Raw genomic sequence first — 27,879 nt, 5'->3', positions numbered from 1 at the left:
TTCGGTCCTAGCTATGAACTTATCTGCAAGTAAGAAATTATCTCGCGCCTCATGAGGGAGGACACATGTTCCAAGTGTCATTCATGTCGCGACTATTCATCAAGTATGAATGCTTCTTGCCTTAAATTTTATGGTGATATTTGCACTTTGTAATCCGAGTATTATCTGTTGCAGCTCAACGATTGGCGCTGATGGACGTAAAAACTATGGTGATCACCTTGGTGTCCGGTTACACGCTTCACACTTGTTCAAAAACCGTTGATCACATCGAAATGGACCCGAAAGCGTTTACCCTGAACCCAAAAGGCTCAGTATGGCTTCGACTCAAAAAGAGAATTTAAAGCGATGAAGGAGCTTGGAATTTTCGACAGTTGCGATGAGGTTGGGACGAGATCGACGCCAAAAATTGAGTTACCTACGCGCTTATAGAGAAGAAGGACTCCGACTAAAGTGCAATAGTTTGAACAAACTGTTTCAAATGATAAGTCTATGTTTTAATATACATAAATGTTTTTAATTATAACATATTTGATAAAGCTAAAGTAATATATTTTCTTCAAGTATTGTAATCGTTTATTTTTTAGAACATTCACTAAAATGTTAAAAAAAAAAAAAATAGGGCGTTTGAGGTAACTGGATCAGCGTCTGCAAAAAGGGCAAGCAAAATGGAACATATTTTCAACATCCAACCAAGGAAGAGTTTAAAAGTAAAGTAACAATGCAGCTTTTGGCGTGGCTTTGGTGTCGTTACAAAGATTAAAAACTTAACAAATTAATTAAATGAGACGATTACAAATAAATAAACAAAAGTTGTAAAAAAATCATGGTAAAGAACAGTATATTGCACCGGAGAGTCATGAGGGGTTATTTTATCCAGATTGATTGAGCATCTTTGGAAACTGAAATCCGCTTATTTGCTTAATATTTTCTTCTACCCATTTTTCCACTCGCTTTGAGAGCTCTGAGGAATAGTAATCGCGTGATCCGTCCGTTTTACCTGGAATGATATGGAAAAAGATGATACAATCAAAATAAAATAATAATTTGAAATTAAAAGAACTTTGTGAGTCACAATCTTTGATAAATATATATTGGGACGTTCTAAGTCATTTCTGATGTCCTGTTGGTGCAGAGACTTCGTACAAATAAATTGATTTTTTTTATGGGACTTTTTTAGCGATCGATTATGATGTTTATCACCACCAGCGCCAGTGCAGGACTGCAGGTCCTCAATGGTGCCCCCGGCTTCACCATCCATCTGCTTTCAGGAATTTGACCTATGTTGGTCAATCCTGGCTAAAGGACCAGTATATTTTTCTTCGAGTAGGTGACATGAGAGGGCGGGAAATGGGTGGGTAGGCTATTTTCAATTATTTGAGACTTGTGTAAAAAAATCTGAATATTTTGACCACGAGCGTCGAGCAACCCTGGTAAAAATGGCAAGTGCTCAGATCAGTAGCACTTGCCTTTGGAACAGACCTAAACACTGATGTCAGTGCTGCCGGGCGCTGATCTGCTACATCAGTGTTAGGTCTGTTCCAAAGGCAAGTGCCTCTGATGTAAGTGGCACTGACCTAAGTGTCTCCGACGTAAGCGGTGTGGAAACTCCCAGAAATACTGTAGAGGCAAAAATTTAGTTAATTACCGATCCACCAGGTACGCTAATTCACTATTTGACGACCAGGGAGGGCTAACTGTGAGTTTTCCATCACAAGTAATCATCACAATCTTCAGTGGACAACGCTCGTTCCCATGCGGTCTCCAATCTAAGTACTAACTACGCCCGACGTAGCTTATCTTCGGTGATCGACCTAGCGACTGAACCACTACACTACCTGCGCGTGTAAGTGCTAGGGGCGTAATTATGTCATTTCAGGGCCCCCATTGGAGTAATTTTGACAGCAAATGATGATTTTGTCTTTGAATTTGAATCCGATACTTAATTTTTTTATTATTCTTTTTCAATCAATCAACATGAAAATGAAGTTTTATATGTTATATTTTTTTTGAAAAAAAAAATAGAATGCATTAAAATTCAAAATTATAGCTGAGGATGTAAAAAAAATAATCAAAGTTGAGATGATACAAAAAATATAAATTAGCAGATACAAAAATTGAAAGTACTTAAAGGAGTAAAAAAGTTGGAGAATAATTAAAAATAAATTGGGAAAATTTTATAAAAATTAAGAGTGGAACATTTTAAAAAGAGTTAAAACTGAAAAAAATTAAAACCAAATTTAATTTTTTTTTTTTACTCTTAAGTTAAAAAAATAATAATGCTTAAATAACTACATCTAAATACATATTATAGCGGTGATAATATTTTTACCGATCTCATTTTTTTGTGTTTTAATTATTTAAGTGCCATCATAAACAAAGGAGGTTAAACAAATTATTCAAGAGTGTGGCTACCTAAACAAGTTTTCCTTCCCTCTTAGAAAATCCCCCTCATAAAAAATATGCCTCTCCGTAAGATGAGGTTTGTGGTCCCCGTATCCCAAGGAATATTCCCCCACGAAAATGAAGTAGGGTGGGGGAAGAGGGAGCCATCTCTACTTTTTGGGAGTGAGTGCGGTTCGATTAAGACTGATATCAGAGACTTACCCTCTGAACCAAGTCCTGACCTCAGTCCCGCTTACCTCAGAGATATCTCTGCACTTAGGTAAGTCTTCCTCCCGACGTCAGTGCCTCTTACCTCAGTGCTTACTTCTTGGGTCAGTGCTTTAACACTTACATCGGAGAAAACTGAACTGACCTCAGAGCAAATTGCACTGACCTCAGTGGAAAATTCACTGACCTAACACTTGCCATTTTTACCAGGGAAAGGCATTGTAAAAAGGTAAAAAAAAATTTTCACTTAAGCCTTAACGTGTTAGATGATTTAGTCGAAGAATTAATGTTCACATACCTTCTCGAATGAAGAGTCGCGAGTCACCTTGTAGGAATCCTAGTTCTCTCAGTGGGTCAAAGTTGACTGACGAATTAGATCGAAAATTCTTAATGTTCAAATGGCTCAACAGTTTTTCTGTACCCTCGGGCGAGATGTCTTTCCCCAAAAAGTGACTGATGACCTTAATGGCACCACGCAGATCCTAACAAAAGAACGTAAAATGCACATTACACGTTGAAAGTACTATTCTACAGTGGAACTGCCGCACCCTATTCACAAAAAAAAAAAAAAAAAAAAAAAAAAAAAAAAAAAAAAAAAATCAAAGTGGTCAAATTATACTTAGGAATAGAATTAGTGAAAAATTTATGAACTTAGGCAATTATTTTTCAAATATGACGACTTAGTTTTTTCAGCTTTGATGACAGAGGAACAGCACCTAATTTTCACCAAGGGCGGTTACCGGAGCTTTGTGATCACAAAATCTCTGGAGTTCCAACACCATAAAAAAGTTCAATAATACTAAAGGTGAACTGAGAATCAAATTTTTTAGATGCGTTCATACAGAGCATTCATTTCGTTAGCCGAGATACGTATCACTGAGGCCATATCGTTCTTTTTAAGCGCTTCGTATGCTACATGTAAACTTTTCTCTCAGTTACATTACAAACATCTCAAGTATAAGCGTGCGGAAGACGTAAGAAAAATATGATGATAGCTGAAACGTTGAAGAATTTTAGAGAATTGTAATCGGCTGCTTCAATTTATCACGGCTGAACTTACCTTAGTGATATCTTCATAAAATAGGAAACAAACGTTCGGATTGGAGCGTGATTGCCATCCTTCTTTGATGTGAGACCAGTATGGAGCCCACAAAACTGAAAAAAGATGCCTGAATTAGCTCAGAATCACGATTACAAGTTTTTATATTTCATTCTGCCTCGACTGTTCCTTAGTGTAAATGACAATCAGAGGAAACAAAATAACCTTAAGTTAACTCAAGTAGGACAATAAAGTGTGTGGGAACTTTGAGTCTTGACTGAAGTGAACCGATACAGTCCGCGAGGTTTTTGGATACCTTAAGTTTCATGATTTCAAAGTATCAGGAAAAATCGTGGACTTCTTCGATAGGAGTGAAAATTACTGTATTTTTCCAGAACACCAGAGTATTGACGCATGGTCTCTTGTCCAAATGATCACACAGAAGGCAGTCTTTAATTATTTTTAGGGTGAGCACAAAGTATGCTACGCTTATGGCATCTCGAAAATTTGAAGGAGCCACTTGTCTCACTAAAATGTATGCTTCCTCGGAGCGTCAAAACCCGTACCGGCGGTATCCAACGATTCACTGCGTGAAACTTGGCAAGAACCGCTTGCTGATTGATGAAAGTAACAGAATCTTGGTTTACGCCGTCACAAAATTTCAAACGGTCTGTCACGTGCCATTAATGCAAGAAAATCATCCGTTTTTATGTAAAAATTCTATCAAAATTATCCATAAGCTATTCTCTCCAGATAGAAAGTTAGAATATAAGTCTTGAAACATCGTAATCGTGGTTTTCCCCCTTCTTTTTTAGATTCTAACAACCTTTTTCATTAGCGCCGTCAAAAATAATGAAATACGATATGAGAGGCATTAGCCTAATACCGTAAAATTGTGTAGAGACACCAGTTTGTGACTTCAACGGATGTAGGTCTTTCAGGGAGCCTGGATTACTGATGCCCATAATTTGTTTAACTTTTTTAGCTTCTTAATACTCTTCCGTACGGAATACACCATCCAACTTACCGTGGTCGTTTTCAAAAAAATCCCAGAATTGATTGAAATCGCCTTTAAAATCCAAAGTGCGGAAAAACTTGTGTAGATGGAAGTACGAGACGGCAACATCTTTTGGATTCCTTGCAATATAGATCACCTGAAAGTCAAATAAAAATGAGAATCACATGTTTCTGAATGCAATTTTACGCACTACATACAAACGTTGTCTTCCTGACGATTGCAATAATAAGAATTTTAGGTCTATAAATCAATACTGATTCTCAGGTTTTGATTTCTAGAAGAGTTGGAATTGGAATAGTTTTTGATCCGTTTTTATTAGTCCTTGACCAAAAATGAATGCATGAATATTTTGGCGCTCGGTAAGAGAGTTGAGAAGTTTCTCACGAAGTATGCACGCAGAAGTGATACTGACGAAACTCTGATTATTTCAATGAAATTTGTCAATTGGACATCATTCACCGCAAATATTCGAAGTATTAGTGATTAATTGCGTGAATATTTGGCTTTAGATATACATCAAAGCATATACTTTCAGAAATATCGGAGTGAAATCCGGAATGTATCTCATTCCAGAGCCAATTTGCCCTGAAAATCTCTTAAGATATCCATAGGTAATGAAATCCGTTTCGTAAAAATAACTTAATTGCGCAACAAGTTGATTTCGGTCTGAGAGGGAGGTGCTAACGCCACAATAAAAATTATGTCTTTGCTTGTAACGATATTCTAGCCTAATGCTTGTCTCTGCCTATCTTTCGGATATTATGATTTTTTGGGAAAAGACCTTCATCGAGGATGATTATCTCTTTTAATGTAGAGTCTGAATTGAAAACACCGTGTTCATTCACTCAGTATTTTCTAAAATTTTCATCATGGAGGCCTCAGAATATGGGGCCAAATACAGTTAAAATTGCAAAGAATTTCCGGATCCATTCGATTCAACAATTTGAGAGTACTCGTTGCTGGAAGTGAAAAAATAAACGTAATTTTTCGGCAGAAATGAATGGAAAATCTGCGTCATTGAGGCCTCAAAATGCGTCCAATCAGGGTTAAAATTTCAAAAAATTTCAGGAGGAGGCCCCCCGGACCCCCCTTTGGATGTGGGGTTGGGGTTATGGAATACTCCCCAGGTCCCCCTTTGGAGTGAGGGGTATGGAATGCCCCCCAGGTCCCCTGGTGGTAGGGGGGCCAGCCCCCCCCCCCCAGCAAAATGACCTAGGTACGCCTATGCCCCGTGTATGATTGTGCAATGTAAAAACACCAAGTGTATGATATGACTTCAAATACCTTGGCGCCACTTTGCAGAAGGTCTTGTGGGAGAAGAGAAAATGGAAGATGCGTCTTTATGAACCTTGGTGATTCTGCTCTCTCGAGAATTTCAAAAGCAGGAACACATGCCTCGGCAAGTGCAGTGCTCCTAGCAGTATCATCTCCAGCTTCGGTGAGAAGTTGTTTTTTCATATCATCACAAACAGTTGTGCTGAATCTGCAGTTTAAAAAAGCTGATAAAGAAAATATAATGCACCATTTTAACTTACAACAAGAATGCCAAAATAAAAGAGAAACAAACAAGACAAGGATTAATGTCATTATTTTAATCGCAAAGTAGGTAGATCATACTGTCAAGATTTTTTTCTAATATCTGTATCAACCGTATTCGAACTTAATTAAAACAAAATAAAACTTCATCAAGATAATTTTGAAGGCAATGACTTTCACGAACAAATGATAGAGTTCTCTGAAAAAAGTATTCATAGTAGATAAATTGAAACAACATTTCTCAATCTAAGAAATAAATAGTAGAAGCTATGGACGAAGTAAAGCATTACCATCTCTATGAAAGACAGTTCAATTGGATTTCTCATTGATCCAGCCCTCTTTTTCACTCTATCTCCCCCCTCCCTGGTTCCTTTCCGTCCAATTTTTCCCTTGGCAGTGGCTTGACAAAAATAATGAAAGATTTTTCGATTTTTCCTGGCTAAATAATTGCACCTCGTTTTTTAAAATCTGTTATTCTGTTCCAACGGTTGCTAGTTAAGTCCCTCAGAATTTAAGAATAATCATAAATTAATGTTTCAGTTTTTCACGTCCATGAGCCGTGACAGAACTAAGTGCCACGTTTATGACTGTATGACTCACTCAATGAATGGAAACCGCTCGTACAAGGGTGTAGCTCTGGCCCCTTCGAAGTCTAATCCAGTCGATATGAGCCATATTAGTTCTTGAGTAAGTGTTGTACCTATTTACAGACAGAGCAAATTAATTTAATGATTCAATTATTCGTCCAAACAAAAGTATGCCCAATGACAAAATAACAATTAAGTTGCACGTGAAAAAATAAATATCACTTAGTTTAGGACTTCTTTGAGCTGTGCATTTATGATACTGTCTCCTCATCGAAAGTCACATAATCTAGCCATAATTTATTCAAGAGCAAATATATGTCTTACAACCCTTTAGTCATACGCCGTTTTTTCCCCATCAATTTTTTTTCTGTCATGTCTTAAATTACGAAAAAGACAAGCACTAAAGCGAGCAGTTTAAGGTTTTAGAAGGCGTACACCAGTCCCCATTATTATCACTTATGTTATGGTCTTGTATAACTCCGTGCGAACAGTGATTGTTTGTACCTATGGAGAAAAAAGAATATTTACTTAATATATTTATAGTAAATTATTGGCTCCACCTGCTTTTTCCGTCGTAATTACACTGTTGGGTTTTTTTTTTTTTTTTTTTTTTTTTTATTTTTTTTTTTATTTATTTATTGTGATACCCAATATTTTGATCCTAGGAACAGTGCTGCATTATTACTATGACCGAAATCATAGTTTCCACGAAATTAACATTGTACCTACTAGTAAAAATAGGTGAAACTTAGAGTCTACTATGAGCATTGGAAGAGCTACGCTTCTTTCTACATCGTATGTGCTTCACTTTATTCGACCGATGGTCGCAACTGTTCTTTTAATAATGAAAAAATACAAATGTATATAAAAGACGATTATACGACGATGAATACAATTTGTGATGAAGCAAGTCGTTGTTACATGATACTTTTACGAACCTGAGCGAGGAAATGTAACAATCCACGTATCATCCGGTCGTGGTCGGAATGAGTGAAGTTTCATTGCATCCTCTTCATACTTTTTCGGTAGAAAATACTTATCCGGACCCACTTCCACGAACCCGCTCCGTTCTCCTCGGAAAAAGCGAGACATCTTCTCATGCAACGTCCTATCTACCTCTCGAATTTCGGCAGGGCCATTCCCCACCTCGTCCGTCATTATGACACTTCCCACAAGTCCTGAGAGAGTCATTGAGAGGGTTGAAAATAATCCAGAATAAGAAGTATATACGCAAAGAAAATGAAAATAGTCTGATACTTCAAAACTACGATAACGAGTGCTGATAAAGCAAATCCCACGGGAAGAGAGAAATTTAACCTCTGTGATACATCAAAATATCGTTTTCTTGAAGAGTTCACTATCATTTTACAAAAACGCAATGTGCGTTATGCCGAAGTATTCAAGTACAAAATATGACAAGATAAGATTGAGTTATTTTGGGGGAAAATACCTACATGCATACTTCATTTCAGTGGTGTCAGTAGCCATGTTCGCAGACACGCAACTTGCCGGGAGGGGGGGGGGGTTGACTTTTTTTTATTTTTTTTTATGACCAGTCAGCGTAAATCCGCCGAAGTGTGGCCTAATTTCCATCAATGATATTCTCCCCACCCCCATGTTTCTTTCCTCCCCAATCCTACATTCCCCTCCTATATTTCTCCTCTCCCTTTGTATTTATGTAAAAAAAGTTTTGTTTAAATTTTAAAAACAATGATATATTTACATGTGAAAACTAAGCAAATTTCTGCAGTGGAAAAGGAGACAAAACTGCTGAATTTAACTTTAAATTGCCTCTAGAGAGCATCAAATTGTCAAAATTTTCGGGGGGGAGGTCCCCGCCCAAACCCCCCCTCACACCCCCTGGAAATCCGCGGCTGTTTGGGGGGGGGCAGGGGTGCAAAATAATGAAATAGGGGAGAGCTCGTCAGTATCGTACCTGGGGGGGGGGGGAGGGAGGGATGACACGACGGCCTCATTAATTTGTTGCGTAGGAATTGAAAAACATCTCGAAAAGAGATGATTTTTTTATCTGTTTTCATTTTTCTTATTTTGTCATATTTCTTATTGTACTTGTATCCAAAGGAAAGCTGAAAGCACTGAGCGTCGAAGTATTATTGTAGACTCGAAACGCTAACGTTTGGCCTTTTCACGTATATTTTAAATATTCACTATCGAAAGGCGAATGACGCCATTTTTTTGCTTATCATTTTAAGGAAAGCTAACAGTCAGCATTTTCATCTTTGAAAGATACTGATGGGGGGGGGGGGGGGATCATGAATGCACAGTTTTTCACACGAAGTTTCACAGTTAAAGTTCACAGATTCATACATGCAAAGAAAACTCAAGGAAATCCGGGGGAATGGAATCAAATGGAGAAGTCAGTAAATTGCCGCACTTACGTTATTTTGGATTTAATACGAAAAAACACGAAAGACGCAAGCTTTGGATGCTGTCCGCCTGAGTGCACAACATAAAATGCGCAAGCAACATCGGTCTCGTCTCCTCTTGCTGTCACACCCGATGCTCCGACAGCAAAACTCGGACCGTAATTATAGTAACAATAGTGGTGTACCTGAGAGAAAGTTATATCTTATACAATGCCGCCATATGGCCAATATAAAACAGCCATAGACTCGAGACACACTGTATCTCTGCCAAAGCATCCACCGATTACAAGGACGCATGTTCATTATAAAGCGAAACAACGTGGGGGTCACAGTTTTAAAGGTTAATTTCAACTTATGCATACAAAGATTCCTCAAGTAAAAGATTCAGGTGAAGAGTAGCAGACTTTTTTGTGAAAAGACGTCACACTGAAAAACAATTAGCTTGGATCAAGCATGATAATTCTTGAATTCGCCGCTAAGAATTTTCTTTATCTTGCTTTAAGCTGACTTTTTCTTGATTCAAGAAAAATAATGCTTGGGTTAAGCAAAAAATTAGCTTATAATAACCAGCAAAATTCTTGATTTAAGAAGAAATACCTCTTGGGGGCAAATTTAATATTCTTCTTTTTCCAGTGCACACCTCGAGTAGATTGACGAAAAAAGTTGCAGTGTAGCGTGACAAGTGCATTTACACCACTTGACCACTCAAGAGGTCGGCTGATGCATATTGCAGTAAAGCGCGCACGGAGAAAAAAACTTCGTGCATGGAACCCGAAGTTGAGGTCATATGGATCTCTGAAGTTTTAGGATCTCGCATCAGAAAACTGGAAAACTTCAGGTCAGACATCTGAAGTACTTAGGTACATACCGAAGGGTTCGGGTCACAAATCTGACGTATTCGGTACATACCTAGAAGTACTTCAGATGTCTGACCCGAACTTCGGCAGTTGGACCTCAAGTTTTTGGATGCGTGATCCGAAAACTTCAGAGATTTCCATATGACCTCAACTTCGGGTCCCATGCACGAAGTTTTTTTTTCTCCGTGCAATAAGGCACCTCAACCTTAAATGAATTTCCGTTGCATTTACCAACTTGTGTTTCACCAACTTACCATAGCTTACTTTGCCTCATAGAGTTCACATACATACATACTACTTTTAGACTTTGCCTATTCTAATTCGAAGTCATAACGTTCTTAACCCGTAGGTACCCGAAACGCAAGGAAACTTCCCGTGCGTGAACAAAGCGCACCGTTGAGAAGAAGTTTGAGTGACATGAGAGGATCGCGGCAAGAGACGCATAACTTTCTCCAATAATAGTCTTGCAAATTTTTACGGGGAGGGGGGGGAGTTCCGTGTCGAATCCAACGATATCCGCTCAGTTACTTATCGCAAAAATAATGTTAGCGTATTGCCGTTGCCAAATGTAGTTTATGTACTCAGGAGGCTATACGCGGAGTTTATCAATGATGACCTGGCCCTCCTATTTTTGGTGTGTATGAACACTCAGAATAGGTTTTTATTTTTGCATAAAAGGTTTCTCAATATGAATTTTTAGATTTCTTCTTTCGTGGTACCTACTTTTAAAATTTTGTGAGGCTACATACTAGACATTATACCCGTTTCAACCACCATCAAACCATCAACTACCATTTCTGGCTCATTTTAGAAACAACGTGTTTGCTGTTAGTTTCCTTACACGGATTGGTGCTGCTCAGCTGTAAGTTTAAGTTCTCCATTGCAAAATGTATAGTCCAAATGATAGTTAATTGCAGTAAAAAAAAGGTGAGTTTATTACTGAAAACGTTGAAATAATTTTGCATTGAAATACGACGCTTAATATGTGGCAATGTATTGCGCTGTTGCGCAGTAATTACTCAATGTTGAAACACAAGCAGGCAATCGCAATGAAAATTTCTTTATTCATTTATCTTTTTGAATGTAATTAATTCATTTTGGAATTTCAAAGCGGGCAAGAATGACATTTTCATCGTAAATTTTAAATCTCGTTTTATTCTACTTTATCAAACTTTACAAAAATGTTCAATGACCGATATCTAAAAACACGTCTTTTAGTTTGCAACGTCGCTTTCCTTTTATGCTTTTGTATGGAGGCGATTGTTGTGACCTTTTAATGTTTTACGAGGAACTTTAAACAGAGATAGATGTCCGATGTCCTTTAGTCCGCTTACTTGATTGAACACAGCATTGTGACGCAAACTGCATAACCACGAATAGAAGGCGTTCCAAACCCGATCTTTTTTCAGCAATGATGCAGTGTCGCTGGTGAGAACATTAGGTCACCTGGTGAGAGCGAGCTAATTGTTACTGGATTTTTAATGTCCTTTTTGTATTAATGTTGGTTTGGCAATAAAGTCGTTGGTTGAAAAGCTGTTGTCGTTAGTCAGGGCTGATTTTTACTGAAGTCAGTATATTTACGACTGGCATACTCAACATTTACAAATTCATTCAACTCATTTATTATTAGAGAATAATGTCTTATGGGTTCATCAATTCAAACGTTCTATCTCTCAAAACACTCAGGTCCATTGCACTCTACTTGCATCGCATTACCGAGATAATTTTGGCCAGGTTCAATTAAGGTGTTGCAAAAGAAAATGTTTTTCACCATGGATATTTTATGGCCAACTGGACTATAAAAATGGGAGTCGTCGTGTCATGAGACGGTTTGACTTTCTATTCTACGTTTAAGTCTCCAAGCTTTCCTGTTTTTTTCCAGACTCGTTAAAAGTATTGAGAAATATAATGTTTCTCACCATGGCTGTCACGGACACCTGGACTGGACGAATAGAGAGTGACTATTGTCATGAAATGGTTTACTTTTCTACTCTGCGTTTAAGTCTCTAAGCTTTCCTGTGTGCTTCCCGACTAGATAAAAAGACTTTTCAGTGATATTATTTTTGACTTATTAAATTCACAATTCATCTGTTTCAAATTACAGGGCAAAATTTTTACCAAACTTGAATTTTTGATACCTAATACACAAAATTAATGAAGCGAGTCTAGAATAGAAGATAGCATTATTTGTCTACTTGTGCTATCGGCCTATTGCAAATGCTCAACTTCTGACCTATTGTCAGACTTATAGACTTATTTTATCAGACTTTTTTCTTCCGGGGGTAAGAGAGTCGGGAGTGAAAAACTCTGTCCAAAAAAAGCACAGTCTCTTCCGGAAATCTAATTATTTTCCCTTATATCCATTGCGCTTACTACTTAGTTTGGAGCTAGGAAGTATCACATAAAACGTTTTATGTAAACATCTGAACAAATGAGATTTAATTAGTGAAAAGTGAGATGAAAATGATGCTGCCAGGAAGACGTTCATGGGAAGTGAGGAGGACCAAAACTCGGCTATTTGGTGAGGCCTAATCGTGGGAATGTCCGACGTAGGTCTCCAATTTGAATAGAATCAGGCCTATTTCGCGATGTCTTTGCTCTTCCTTGAGCCAGAGTATCAACGTTGTCATTCTATACTTTCATATGTGCTGTAGACCTGCTCAATTGACACATAGCTTGACTGTTGTGACCCGAGGAAAAAAAATCTCAAAAAACAGCGAGACCCTTATAGTATGAACGAAATTAACATCTTTCAATCAGAAAGATATTATTTGTGATTTCCATTTTAAATATATTTGAGTCTGCCAGACCGAAAATCAAAAACTGGACGAGGATTTGAAGGAGAATTTAACTCTGCCGAGGTTTTCATTTGTATAAGGGTGCACTGCGCAGCGATGATCGTTGAGGATGGTGCGGGCTGCAGGTCCGAGTTTGATGAACACTTTAGTGGAGCCTTTAGGGCCGTGGAACTGTGATCGCTACTTGATGCATAATATGATGACGTCGCTCAGCCTTGCTGAAAATAAGTGAGGGGTCCATATGTATATAATTAAACCATGATTGGTCCCTAATTTGCCCCGAAAGTAAATTTTAATACTTGTTTTTTCGTAGCTAATTTATATGGTTTCAACATCCTCTTTTTGGTATGTTTATTGGTTATTTGAAATTAAACAAAAAAGGTATAAATAAAAAATTATAAAAAGATACCGCATTTTTTAACAATTTTACTTTTTGTGCAATTCACGCCACACGGAGGTACAATGTGTATAAAAAAACGCTGCTACATTTAAATACGAGTATAAAAATAGCATGTCTGTATAGTATATCATTAGTGAATTGTTTAATCCTACGTTAAAATTCGCTCACGTTGGCCGTAAAACCAGCTGTCTACCTTTAAAGTAGCGTTAAAAAATTTGCATTAAAGTTTATCATCAATTTTTGCGATGCCATGGCGCGGCGTGCCGCTTGAAAAGTTCAATTGTTCAGAAAACTGGCAACAGTTAATTCTTAGGGTTTTGTTATGCGTGCACTATTTCTACTTCCGTGAGATCCCTGACGTCCTTCCGTTTGTGCGTTAATTTTGCGGTTAGCACCTGAAACAAAGAGGGTCAGCCCGTCAGCTTTGTACTGCTCGCAAAATCGACTCCGAATTAAAGTCGTGAGAAAAATCGCGCGCTCGTCTTCATCGCCGCGTCCAAATCCACCTGCTGAAAGTGAAAATGGAATGGTGAACATCAACTGTTTGAACGTATGCAAATTCAAATTAAGAGTTACAATTCGGGTAATGGTCCCCAATTTAGAGTTGAAACTACGATTAAAAAGAGAGTGGGGCGCGCGGTGAAAGGTCAATAACTGCCCTCACCGAGGCGTGAAAATGTGTCTATAACTATTCCTTCTTCCTCTCTTCGATTTGAGAAAATCGCTTTTCCGTCGATTTTTTCTCTTCCTCTCTTTTTTCATTTTAAGGAAGGAAAAGACGGTTATATTTTTCACTGAAAGACAGTTTTAAAATTCTAAAGGTGGTACTGCAAATCATGTTAGTTTGCTTGCTTGTCTGGTTGATTAAAAGAATAAAACGCTTTTGATGAGAACGGTGCATTTATTTAAGAAATGCAGCAGAAAGACACATTTTTATTATTTGGTAAAAAAAAATATATTTTACTTTAAAAGTTAGGTTTGTAATGAGTGAGAGTCAAAAGTGTAATGCTTTAAGGAAATCGTTTTAGAACAGTCGATACATTTTTTTCTATACGCTCAGAGCAGGACATCTGTTCACAAGTCGACTTTTTGAATAATAGATAATTTTGTTTCATTGAGTGAATTTTTCCGATGGTTTAAAAAATTATGCACCATCGCAATATTTTTGATGATTTTTCGTGAAGTGTTTTTAACGCACGCCCTTTGGGCTCATTCTAAGCTTCACTATAAAATTATCTTAAACTTCGTAGAATGGTTATATCAGAAGTGTATTTAACAAACTTAACTTAAACTTCTCCTGAGATTTGATTCTAATTACAAATAATTTTCACATATATTCAATGCAATGGTTCTGCATTTTGCCGAGTGACCTTCAATTTACAGATTAATTCAGAGTCTATCGTCAAAACAAGAGAAGATCCGGCTCCTTATACACCGTTGTCCTTCGCGATACGCGCGGAACCATTTAGTGACTTAGATAAATCGGTTTTCTCACATTTTAACATTTTTCACATGTTTACGTATCAAATCCATTCGGAAATTGAGTGACTGGTTTGTTAGAATTCATTAACATCACAAATTTTCGATTTTTCATGTAGTGTTTTTCATTCTGTTTTCCCCCGATCGACAGCTGGAAAACCTCCACGATAGACATTAAATAATGTCGGTCCCTATTATACTTATGAATGGGTTCTGTCGGTGGCGGCGGCGAAATGACTTGGCAGCTTGCATAATGTCTGAATGCTCATCTGTCGGATTAGCCAAAAAAAATTGAGCACCTATGATCACGCGAAGAATCAACTTTTGAAATAAGTATTTTGATCGTCCACTAAACAGGAGCGCTAAAGTGGTGCTACATGAATATGATCGAACGTTTATAAATAGATGAGAGCCATCCTACAGTTTTATTGCGTTATAGGTTGGGGTTTTTTCCAACGGCGATTGAAAACATTTATTTTGATACTTTGTGATGGAGTCAGCAGCAATTTTAATATCACTGTCTCATAATGTCGTCGGGAAGATTTGCCTCCCAGTAATTTACAAAATTAATAAAGTTTCATAAAAGCAGGGATTGCAATCAGCTCTTTCCAGTTGAATTTGAGCCTGAATGCTTTTACTCTAAAATTAAAGGTGTATTGTCATGACACTTCAATGAATGTTCATCTTCGTCCCACAGACTGCCTACCAAACGTCACCACAGTTTCCCTGGTAAAAATTGGCGATAGGAGCTGCGTTTCAAAATACCATGGGAGTTCTCATAGCCGACTGAAGAAGGCGATAGAAAATCATATAGCTGGCTGTAGAAAGTGGAAAAAATCATACGGCCGGGCTACACGAAGCGATAAAAAATTATACAGCCGGGCTATAGCTCCTATCGCCGGGCTTTACACTTCATCGCCTGGCTGTTGCCTTTTCGCCATCGGCTATAAAAGGCTATAAGAAATTGTGTAGAAATTTGTGTGCTTTGTAAATCCTTAAGTTTGTGCGGAATCACCTTAATATTTACAAAACGCACATTAAATTTTCCTTTAATACATATTTATTTTTATCAATTAAAATGAGAATAATCCATACAGAGTGTGCAAACATTTCAAAGTCATGAGTTGAAATACGCTGACTCCGCCAGATTAAATATTAGAGCCTAACACAAAGCGGAGCGGCGACGCACTGGCGCCTACAAACCTAACAGGAATACTTCACGCATTGCGCAATGCGTGAAGTATCCCTGTTAGGTTTGTAGGCGCCAATGCGCGTTTCGCGCTGGCTGCCCGCCCGCCGCGCCGCGCCGCGCCGCAGCGTATCACGGCGCTTGAAGCAACTATTTCACACCAGAGGTATTGCACAGTACCATACGAAATTGAAGGCACTCCAACATATTAGGAATGGCAGGCATCCTTCAAAAGTACGAAGCTTTCCTCGCAAAATAAATCAGGTACTACGGCCCAAAAAGAGAGCGGTAGTCCAAAAACTCACTAAGTCCTAGCATCCGTAATTAGTAACGTTTAGCATACACTTTATCGCCTGGCTGTTGCTTAATCGCCATCGGCTATAAAAGGCTATAAGAAATTGTGTTACCGGCTATAGAAGCTATTGGAAATCTTACAGCCGGCTGTAGGTCTATATGGTATATTGGAACACGGATTCTACTGCCAATTTTAACCAGGGTTTGTTTTCGATTTACATCGATTTTCCTATTTCAATGAGGGACATTGGCAGAGGTTACAGCATTGTTAGGTCCAAACTGATCCAGTCAAAATCACTTATGAGAAAACCATATCGGCCAGGATCCAAGGACAGCACAACTTCTTTTAATACTAATATCTTCACAACTAACGAATCAATTAGGGAGGAGCTCGGAATAGAGTCTGTCTCTGATTATATTAAAACAGCTTCCTACAAGTACTATAATAAACTTGAAATTCACTCTAATCCCCTAGCCAGGGACCTCACCATAGACGACCCGGTAAGGAGGCTAAAGAGGATCAAGCCTCGCGACTTGGCCTTTGGCGTCTAACTTAATAAAAAAAAAAAAAAAAAAAAAATAATCATTTCTCATGTAATTACAACAAAGTAGATCTCTCATAATCTAGTTATTAGAGCTGCAACTGCCGACATGGAAAACGCATGAAAGCAATTGTAACTCACTTTTTACTTAATTAAGGTTCTTTATCATGCTCATTTATTTTTATTATTTTGATTTCTTTATTTTCTTTTAATCTATGTAACAGTTAAGAAGTATGAGTGTAGTCTGGATTTCATGCGAGTATGGGTTATGGAAGTTAAAGCTAAAAACAAAAATTAGACGTAGTCAATTTCTAAGTTACCTTACTTGTAAAAAAAAGTTAATTTACACCTAGTAGGTGGTTGTAACATGTACTTGAAGAATAAAAAAAAAAAAAAAAAAAAAAAAAAACTAATATCAACACAACTATGTAACTTGGTAAGGGGTAGGAACGAAAAGCGGTCAGAGGGTACTGTGCAACTTCGCCAGTTTTAGTATAATTTGACAGCACTGGATATGAGATGTAATTAATTAGGCGGATGAGAAGCGAGCGAACAACAATATACAAACCCAACTCAGGTCGCCAATTTCCACAAAAATGTTTAATTTACATTTATTCAGAGAAGAAAACATAAGAATTGCTGGCTAATAACCGACAACACCGCCTGCGAATTTCCACTGTTCAAAGCAGCTTTAGAAGCGCCTCCGAACCACCAAAGAAGTTAATAAATTTTCTGCGCGAGGAATTTTTCAGAGTCCATTATCGTTTCCGGCGAACCTTCCCATACTCAACAGCGGTCAGATCTTCTTCATGTCCCCCACTTCGATTTCTGCACCTTTCCTCTCTTTACCCTCTTTATTTAGCGCTTCACGCCTTTGTCTGGTAGGTACTTTTATTTCCTTTCCTCCTCCTGTTTATCTGTCTCTTTCAACATCTCTCTTATGGTCCAGTCTCCATTATGTGTCAGTATTGAATAGATTACTTGAAGGAGGGAAGAAGCGTAAATTGGAAAATGTGGGATCTCGTACCAAATGCAAACTCCTACGATCGCAATAAGCTGCATAATTTATAATACAACGCCAAGAAAAAGAGGTTTGAAGTTTTAAGGAAATTCAGATGGTGTGAAAACTTTAAGGGAAATCTTGCGGTGTTATATTTTAATAACCCCCTCCCCTATCCCTCTTTGAATGAGGAAAGTAAAGCACTGGACAATAACAGGTGTTATCGGCCATATTAAAGAGGTTTGTCCTCCTCTCTCATTTTCTTCTTAAGTAATATGTTTAACTAAAACAGCGAAAAATTACTCACTCTCGATCACTTGATATTTTACTCTGAATCGTACTGAGAGCATTATGCTTTGAATCAATTACTTTTGTTGTGCGATGCAACCAACAATTCATTATGTTCAAACCACAGTAGAAATGCTAACTGGAAAATACCGGAATTTTGACCTAACGCTTTTTTTGTAATGCAAAAAATGTGGGGAGGGGGTTTATCCCTGTTTTTCACTGAGATTGAAGCGGACATCTATATATTTAATATCCTAAGGTTTATATACATTTTGTGTATCGGCCCCCCATGACTCTATCTTACAGCTCTATCGATTATTTTTGCTATTGTCTCATTCTCTCTCTTCACCCCCCCTTTCGCCCTCTTTCCTTTCCCCCTCTCTCCTCTCCCCCCTCTCTCGCTAAATAAGCGCCGTCGTGTAGTTAAACCGATAGCATAATCAAAAACTAGCCCAGAGCGAGTGTAATAAGGATTGACGAAGGTGTTATTATAACCGCTCCCAGGATGTCAGTCAATTTACAAGCCACGTTCGGGCGGAAATAAAGACATAAGAACGCCAATTTTGACTGGTTGATGTTCCATTGTCTACCTGTGGGGCGGGTGTCCAAATATTACAAGCAATATTTCGAGATAGCTGATTCTTTACCTTTGTTTTGAATCCTCTTGCTGGAAAGAAGATTAAAAAAGTATGAGACAAAGCGTAGTTGCAAAGCATGTAGCATGAAACGAAGTTTGCGTCATTATAACAACCGATGTACTATATTTTGCAGATTCTGGAGTGAAAAAACGAACCCTGCGATCTTGAGGTCTCTGAGCAGAAAAAAACGCAGAGGAGGAAAGTATTTTTTTCTAGTTTCCACATCAAATATAGAGATGAATATGTGTGTTGTGAAAAGAGCGCGATGTATGAAACAAGTATTGTATTTACGCGCCTTGATTGTGAAATGAGTTAATTGAATTGGCTGACATCCTACGATTATGAGCTTCTTGACTCCCCAATTTTCATTTTTTGCCATAGTTCATTCTAGAAATCCAAGAATTTCAAGATATCTGCGGATATCGATAAGTCTTACTTAACTTCTAGATGAGCTCGCTCTTTCTAAATTGGGCCATCTATCAAGGTTCCACAAATGAATGAGGTAAGTTCATCACTTATCGTGATATGGTGAGAAGTGAGCCATTATTTGATATGCATCTTCGCACCCGGGCAAATAATTATGAGCATCAGAGATGAAGTTCTTAAAGCAAGTCAGTTGTTCATAAAATATGTTGCTCAGGGCCGGATTTAGGGGGTGGCCACATGGGCCGCGGCCCATGGCGGCAAATTTAGGGGGCGGCAAATTCTGCAATTTTTCAAAATATAGGTATAAAAAAATCGGATTCAGAAAACTAGAAAAGGCGACAAAATCTCTCATCTCTAGAGAGTATAGTGATTTCTAATTTTGTCATCTTTCGGTGATACAAGAGACAGAACCTTTAATTAGTCGAGTTAAGAGAGAAGCCAAACACGCAATTTGACCTGGAGCGTCGCGGCGCCGAGAGCAATGATGACGAAGACTCTGAGATAAAAAGGAGAAACCCTCGGCGCAGCGATCGGCTTTTAACACATATTACCGCCTACAAGACTGCATGAATACTTCATGCATTGCGTCAAACGTAGTGCGGTCAGCAGCCGTCGGCGTGAAACGCATAGCGCTTACAAGACTGCATGAATACTTCACGCATTGCAATAAACACGTGCGGTCTGCGTGAAACACATAGCGCCTACAAGGCTGCATGAATACTTCACGCATCGCGTCAAACACAGTGTGCTCAGCGCGTCGCGGCGGCGGAGATTAAAATGATTAAATCACATTTATGTTTATTCTTTCATAATTTTTTCGTTCATTTCTTATAAATGAAAGGCCTTATCCACATAGAGATAAGTATACGGAACTTAACTTTCGCGCAAAGTTCCATGAAAATTTGCTAGCGTTGACACGGCTTTCACAAAAAATGTGCCCAACACGAGGAAACGCGTCTTATACACCCCCACCCCCCCGGCACGTTCACTCGATGGTTTTTATTGATGCTTCAAAACGAATGAAAAGGGGGCGGCAAAATACAGGCGGCCCATGGGCGGCAAGTAGGTAAATCCGGCCCTGATGTTACTCCCAATAATTTTGCTCACTTTCTAACATGAACTATCCCTATACATTAAAAAAAAATAGCCGATTTTCTGTGTTTGGGCCCTCTTTCGGGTGTAATTTTGTGGACTATCCGATCCAGAGACAAGAGACCCTCCACTAGTATCTTCGCTATGGTGGAAGCTTTTACTTTCGGGACTTCAGCATTCTTCTGCTGTTGTTGTTCAGCGTTCTACACGGTTGATGTTCAACAACGTATTGGCAGTTCCGTTTTGAAAACAAGCCGAAAATGGCCGAAGTTTGGGAAACTTGTTTTGCCCATGACGTCACCCGAAACTCATCATCCACCATGCAGGTAGGTCAACAGCCGAAATTAGAGTGAAGACTGTTGCTCCCTTATAATTGTCCATAAGAAACTGTTGAATCCCCAAAAGTAAAAGCTTCCACCTGTCGCCAAGAGGACAGTGGAGGGCATCTTGTCCCTGATCCGAACAATTTGAGGCAGGAGCGAGTCTGCTGACGTCACGGAGCCGCTAACCGCTCGTCGGCAATTTGATAAGAGTGCAGACATTACGGCACTGCTTGGCATTCACCGCAAGTCCAGCCGCGGCACGTGGAAACGGGGCTTTGCAGTGAATACTTTTCCTGTCTGTTTTACAAAGCTAAAAACCACAGGAACACCGGACGAGGAGCAGAGACTCGCGTCGCGGAGGGACGTGACGTCGAGACAACGTTGCCGTCCCGTGCAAACCGCGGAATGTTTCTCCGTGTTCTGCAGGCGGGTGTCAAAATGTCAAATGGATGGGCGACAACTCTACTCGGTAACAGCGCTGGGAACTGTTCATCAACATGCTCAACGATCACGGGATGATGCAGGAAACTACGGCTTCTGCTTCCTTCCCCTGAGCATACTCCCTGCTAAAAATGTTCCGTGTGGATGATTTCCATGAAGTTGATTTCCATGAAAAAATGACACGGAAAAATGGAACAGGAAATATTTCCATGTGGCTGATTTCCGTGTGGCTGATTTCCATGTGGCTTATTTCCATGAAAATTTTTCATGGAAACGAAATCATTTCCGTGAAAATTTTTCATGGAAACGAAATCATTTCCGTGACAATTTTTCATGGAAAGAAAACCATTTGCATAAAAATGATCACAAGAAGGTTTCAGTACCATCCAAATTGCTCACGGAAATTAAATAAATCTTAGAATCAAGACAAAGGAGACAAGCGTCCCAATGGGAGCACATGATATTTGGACCATGCAGACATGCTCAGTAAAATAGAAAATGAACAAACAACACTCACCAACTCGCTCAAATCTGTAATCCACTGGGTCAGAAAAATCCACTTGAAGACAATGAATCCAAATTTCCGATTAGAACTGGTGCAGGTACGAAGGAACTTTTGAAAACACGATGAGTGCATTGTAAAAATATCTAAAGCACTCTTTAACGTAAGAGAAAAATTAGCACCATGATTTACTAGCTGATCAATACAGAACACCACTCTCAGAAAAGCACTGACACAACACGATTTTTCAGTTTAGTTTTAGAGGAGAAAGCATTTTTCAAAAGCGACATCATAGATCCACAGCTTAAATAATTTCACGATTTACTACGATCATTGATGATATTAAGGTAGCCATCGATTCTCTACCCGACGTTCCTTCCACACATGACAGGAAACATCTACAGGCATAGAGCAAATGGCACTGAGCAGCAATGTACATCTGATAAGGCAAGCTCTTGGAAGTGTCGATCTGCAAAAATACAAAGCGGGAGACAGATCATCAAATTGATCTACCTATGGTTAATGGCCGTCCTTGGAGACAGACAATAAACTACGTAACAATATATCAACCACCTTTTGATAACAGAACGAATTTAAAATGAGAGCAAGACCCTTCCTTATGGAGGGAGGGCCAAGAAACATTTAAAAACGGACCATTTTACTACTGACATGTCTGAGCCACTGAATAAAATACATTCCACCAGTCAATAAAATTTTACATTTTGAATGTTGATGGATAACCTGATTGCCAGTATACATTGAGTTGAAACATCTGATACGTAGAGCGGTTCATTCTCATAGAAGCTTTCGTAAGTAGTTCCAGATAGGTACTTTAAAATTAGACACCGGTCAAATGTAGTACAAGAGAGGAAATGGGTGCAACAAAACTTTAATTGTCCTTGATTCTTTTGAAGACACAAGGAAAATGCAGGCAGTATGAGGATGTTCCAACAGACTACCTATAGCACTCGCCTGCAAGAGTTGGGAAGTTTCTAGTTGTGATGAAGTCCGCGGATAATAAGATTTGCACTTAGAGAGTGCAACAGAAGATCCACCATCTTGATTCTGGTCTTTCCTTTCAATGCTAAATAGATGAAAGATTATCTCCCTTCCCACGGAAGGAGTGGATAGATTTATTAGACGTAGACTCTTCGATCAACTTCGTAACCACGGTTAGGAATAGCACATGGTAGTAAATGCATTCGCAAACCAAGAGAATAGAATTCACAATTACCTCGCTCGTTAGAACATATCGACTGAATCGTAAATCGGCAAAGAAAATTAAACTCGAGTTACTTGATCAGTATAGCTTGACATGACAAATGTGTAATGTAAGTACAAGGTGACAGGCTCATACTTAGGTGTGTCCGTCGTCAAGAAGTGAAGGAGAGATAATTTACCTGTGTTCGATGAAACTGAGTATAGTCAAGTAGACGCCGATAATACAATCGATTCTTCGTTAAGAATCATGAAGAGTAGATCAAATTAAGTTTTCATTTTGAAATTCACGGCATGGCATGACATGGCTTGGCTGGCTGGGTGGATTGAATTGAACAATGGTCCGGAGTTCCGATCCGAGTGCGAGTTGGACATCGAACAGTTGGACGAGGGACCATTCCGCGGTTCCGCCTTTTGCCTTTTTATCGAGGTTGCGTATGAAAATGAGTGAAAATCAGCCGCTATAATGATTATAGAAAGCCAGTTTTTGTATTTTAATCCTTTTGAAAACATTTGCCTGATAATTATTTAGATAATAAATACAACCCTGGAAGTATCGGCAAGGAACGATTATTCCAGGAACTAGGAACATCTTCACAAAAGTTAGGTTATATTTATCTCTCACTCTCACATTACCACACCACATCACCTCAAGTAAGTAATTTAATGAATAATTTTTCACTTTCACACCTTTCACAAAAGAATCAAGGACAATTAAAGTTTTGTTGCACCCATTTCCTCTCTTGTACTACATTTGACCGGTGTCTAATTTTAAAGTACCTATCTGGAACTACTTCGGAAGCTTCCATAAGAATGAACCGCTCTACGTATCAGATGTTTCAACAATATGTTCCCTCCATAAGGAAGGGTCTTGCTCTCATTTTAAATTCGTTCTGTTATCAAAAGGTGGTTGATATATTGTTACGTAGTTTATTGTCTGTCTCCAAGGACGGCCATTAACCATAGGTAGATCAATTTGATGATCTGTCTCCCGCTTTGTATTTTTGCAGATCGACACTTCCAGGAGCTTGCCTTATCAGATGTACATTGCTGCTCAGTGCCATTTGCTCTATGCCTGTAGATGTTTCCTGTCATGTGTGGAAGGAACGTCGGGTAGAGAATCGATGGCTACCTTAATATCATCAATGATCGTAGTAAATCGTAGTGTTGTGTCAGTGCTTTTCTGAGAGTGGTGTTCTGAATTGATCAGCTAGTAAATCATGGTGCTAATTTTTCTCTTACGTTAAAGAGTGCTTTAGATATTTTTACAATGCACTCATCGTGTTTTCAAAAGTTCCTTCGTACCTGCACCAGTTCTAATCGGAAATTTGGATTCATTGTCTTCAAGTGGATTTTTCTGACCCAGTGGATTACAGACTTGAGCGAGTTGGTGAGTGTTGTTTGTTCATTTTCTATTTTATTGAGTATGTCTGCATGACAGATGTCATCCATTATTACTTTGCATGATGCATATTTAGCTGAAAGATTCTCTTTACACATGCCTAGTGGAAGATACATGTGGGTTTGGAACTGCTAACATGCGAACTTTGAAAAACTACGCTGCCATTATATAGAAAATCCTACAAGTCCAAGAAGGTCTATGCGCTGATATCAATTACATACTGACATATACCCGTCAAACAAGTTCCCATGGCTGTCATAGATGGCCTGCCCACAAAGTATGTCTGAAAGGGTGGCCCTAATTTTCATCAGGGAGCTTTGAGTACACCATGTACTTTTTAAGATTATTGTGCTTATTATTGCTTTCACTTGAGTGTAGATGTAAGTACATACTAAGCTTTTATCCATCATACATTTTGGCACATTTCTTTAATTATTGAGCTTCATAAAATTTCAGGTACTTGATTTTCAGGGGCTGAGATCGAAATCATATCATTAAAAAAAATTGGTTCCAGCAATTCTTTTCAAATTCTTTACAAAAAAATTTAGAGGATTTAATAACTGAACATAAAAACATAACATGCTAAACACTACCTTCTGATGAAAAAGTACTTACTTAAGTGATGACCAAAATTGAGACTTTTTTCGATCACCCTGATATGGGGATCTTCTTCACCTCCTTTCTAAACATACGCCTGAGAAGAAAAAATTTGACTGCTAATGCAACCCGCAACAATGATCGTATAGCTCTTCTTTCGGTTTTTTCCTTTTTCCCTTCATTTCCCCCCCCCCCCCCTTCCAAAACTTAAGATTTTTCCTTTTCATGTCATAATGAGCCCATAGCACAGAAGTTTTCAAAAATGATTGGAATTCACGAAATTTCATTTTATGAAGTTACATATAAAATCTTGCATCTCTGGTTTGAACCGTATACCGAGTATAATTCCTAGGCGCGCACCTTGCGGAGCGCCTTCAACATCGTAGTTATGCTTCAAACGCGACACTCACGCTCCGATGTGTAATTTTCGCATGTTGCGCATGTCGGAGCGTATGTCCAGTTTAGAATTGCCCAAAAATTGAAAGATTTTAAAGCCGCGAAATTCATGTTTAAATCCGCAATTTTTATTTCCATGCCGAACTGAGAAGGGGATTTTCAATTCCATGAAGGCTTGATGGAAATGACTTGGTTTCCGTGTGAGTTGCATGGAAGTGTTATGAGTTCCATGTCGAGCTCACAAGGAAATATTTTCATTTCCATGAAGACTTGATGGAAATGACTTGGTTTCCGTGTGAGTTGCATGGAAACGTTATGATTTCCATGTCGAGCTCACAAGGAAATGTTTTCATTTCCATGACGGCTTGATGGAAATGACTTGGTTTCCATGTGAGTTTCATGGAAACGTTATGATTTCCATGTCGAAGGACATGGAAGTCAGACGATTTCCATGAAATCACATGGAAATCGGGTCATTTCCACGTGAATCCACATGGAACATTTTTAGCAGGGCTCTCCCTTGTCTTCCTCATCTCTATACATATTCTCATGATTCCGAGAGCACTGACCAGAGGGATGAATGAGGAGGGGAGGATCGACGGTTGGTTATTCGGCAGGAGAGGAAAAGGGGGGGTGGAATACTTGTGATGTCGCTAAAAACAAAATTTGATGTAAATTGCAAGCGTCGGCGGATCAAACAAATTGGCAACATTGCTTTCTCTCCTTCAAACCTCTATAGAATTGTATCGATTCACGGAGAGGTCATGTGCTCAGACAAGAATCGATTATTCTGCACAGGTTTAAATTGGGAATTGACATTGTTGCCAAACTGCTGGATCTGCTTCTGATTGCAAGCATAACCCTTTTTCGTCCAATTCGCCCACCCATGATTGTGATCACGCGCTCCTTTTGAAATGTTGACATTCTTGGCAACAGTACTTTTCAGTGGCATAATTTCTAACTGAATTCAATTGGATCTTGAGGAATTTGGGCAGTTCAACAGTCAAACTCCCAAACCACGTATCTCGGTTTGTGACGTTGCAGACTTCCTGTCATAATAGATTTTTTCAATGGAAAACTACTCAACGGCTATTTTTAGGAAGTGCCATGATTTTCCTTCTCTTTGCGAAAAAGTCTGTGAAAACTTCAAGGGATGATGTTGACTCGTTCACCTGTAAAAAAGTAAAATAAAAGCGGGAATTTTTAAACGCAGCAAACGAGATACGTGGTTTGGAAGTTTCATCGTCGAGCTGCCCAGAGGAAAACTTTGCTTCGGACGGTAAAATTTCAGAGAGTACAAAAATCAACAAAAAATACAACGAAACAAGCACAATTTCTAGGCACTGAGAAAGGAAAATCGCTCTTCTTACTTTTCTCCTTCTTAATAAGGCAGCAATGTTTTTTTGGGGGGGTCCTTTTGGATCCTTTGAAGTTCTTTTGGGTAAATGGTCACTTACTCAAATAGTACGTATGGTGGCGCCAGAATACTCCCCAGCTGTTGTTGCTCAGTTGCTACGCCGCTGAAGGCTCTGATTGAAACAACCATGCTTTCTAGGAGCTTTAAAATCAAATATTCTAGTGGTCGAGGACCTTTTACCCAGAATCACATTGGTCCTTATCGCTGAGCATTCCGACCGCTTTCTCCGCATTCCGCGCACTCTTGCATTAGGCCCGCGAGAACCGTTCGGCGTTCGGGGACGCATAAAGCTGCGATAAATCGAGCCTGGCCAAAGAGTGAGAAAAACCGCGGCGAGGTGTATCGAAACAATTTGTAGCAATTAAGAGCGATAAGAGCAAACAGCATCCGCAGCATCGACTTAATGGTCCACGCTTAATGGTCGCCGATCACCAATGGTGCCGGTATAGCCTCCTTTCCCCCTAACAGTTATTCCAAAGCGACATCTACGTAGTAAAATCAATACCCTGGCTGGGAGGTAGTATGGATTTAGAAAATGATTATCAACGTATCTTGGCGAGTATAATATAGAAAATAGATTTTAAAAAAAGGAAAAAAAGATTAAGGGATAAGAGAATAGAGAATAGAGAATTTGCAGGTGTCTGAAATTTGATGAATTGCGTGGTTAAGTGGACGCTACCAAGTGAGCTGAATACAAGGATAGCCTTGGTTCATAAATTGAACATTATTGGAGGAGTTATGACAAAATGATGTAATCTGCTGAAATACATGCGTTTAAATGGGAAATGCCGCCAGATGACGTCACTAGGCGGTGCATTTTTCCATTTTTAAATCTTTTTTCATACTATTTCCCATAGCAGAAAAAAATGTTTAAAAAACAATGCAAGATCTGCTCTTTAGGCACTTTCAGATGAAGCAATAAAAAACTTGCCTGCGAATTCTCCATCGCGGCATTTTACGGTAAAAGGGCGTATGAGACTTCTAATGCTGCTAAGATCGTGCGACGTAGTTCTCTGGTTGTAAGTAACTTACCCGACGGTACTGCTATGAATTTTCTCCTGAATCTGCTCCGAGTTTTTCCTCACTATTGTAAGGAATTAAGTCGACTGTGAATGAATTTCATCTGCCGCAAACGCTAATAAAGACTGCACAATCCTATCAATCTGCTAAGCTCGCGCAAGTGTCGTGCGATTCGCGCACTCCGTGAACGCCAAAGAAAGTCCCTCTATTATTGGCATCATCTCAATTCTTTTCCTCCGCGTTCTATTCTTACGCGTCAGTGCAGTTTTCGCACTCGTATCGTTGACGCTGTGTCTATTTTCGACTGTCGCGATAAAAATCAAATCTCTAGTTAACCTGGAATTTTTATCAATGTGTGTTGTGATGCGGTGCAGGCTCGGACT

The 27,879-nt window shown here is 39.0% G+C and overlaps 2 protein-coding genes across 5 annotated transcripts in view; one reads left to right on the top strand and one right to left on the bottom strand.

Moving 5' to 3' along the window:
* Nucleotides 1-411, top strand: part of LOC109029764 (uncharacterized) — a 29,594-nt gene extending 29,183 nt beyond the window's left edge. Inside the window, exon 13 of the mRNA XM_072304151.1 lies at nucleotides 175-411. Within this exon, the coding sequence (XP_072160252.1) occupies nucleotides 175-341 (167 nt within the window). The 3' untranslated portion in view covers nucleotides 342-411. The remainder of the gene's footprint in view (nucleotides 1-174) is intronic.
* On the bottom strand, nucleotides 344-27,879 carry LOC109029766 (sulfotransferase 4A1). 4 transcript variants are annotated; one of them, XM_072302974.1, is made up of 8 exons: nucleotides 27,509-27,879; nucleotides 7,729-7,968; nucleotides 6,804-6,903; nucleotides 5,952-6,150; nucleotides 4,677-4,803; nucleotides 3,671-3,765; nucleotides 2,909-3,092; nucleotides 344-997 (listed from the first exon to the last, which is right to left on the bottom strand). In XM_072302974.1, exons 2-8 carry the CDS (start codon nucleotides 7,946-7,948, stop codon nucleotides 870-872), a joined length of 1,053 nt encoding a protein of 350 aa, XP_072159075.1. In that variant the 5' UTR covers nucleotides 7,949-7,968; nucleotides 27,509-27,879; the 3' UTR covers nucleotides 344-869. The 4 variants fall into 4 exon arrangements, with proteins under 4 accessions (XP_072159075.1, XP_018895933.2, XP_072159060.1 ...); XM_019040388.2 differs by lacking the exon at nucleotides 27,509-27,879 and adding an exon at nucleotides 9,190-9,495; XM_072302959.1 differs by lacking the exon at nucleotides 27,509-27,879 and having other exon boundaries at nucleotides 7,729-8,254.

This window comes from Bemisia tabaci, chromosome 1, assembly GCF_918797505.1.
Source record: "Bemisia tabaci chromosome 1, PGI_BMITA_v3".
Classification (NCBI taxonomy): Eukaryota; Metazoa; Arthropoda; class Insecta; order Hemiptera; family Aleyrodidae; genus Bemisia; species Bemisia tabaci.
Note: the sequence above shows the minus strand (reverse complement) of the source record. Positions and strands in the feature narration are given on the sequence as shown.

Coding starts and splice junctions, on each gene's coding strand:
- LOC109029766 (XM_072302959.1), bottom strand. CDS start 7,981: ATGACTCTCTCAGGACTTGTGGGAAGTGTCATAATGACGGACGAGGTG. Junction 6,904..7,728: donor TGTTACATTTCCTCGCTCAG/GTTCGTAAAAGT, acceptor GTCTGTAAATAG/GTACAACACTTACTCAAGAA. Junction 998..2,908: donor GCGACTCTTCATTCGAGAAG/GTATGTGAACAT, acceptor ATATCATTCCAG/GTAAAACGGACGGATCACGC.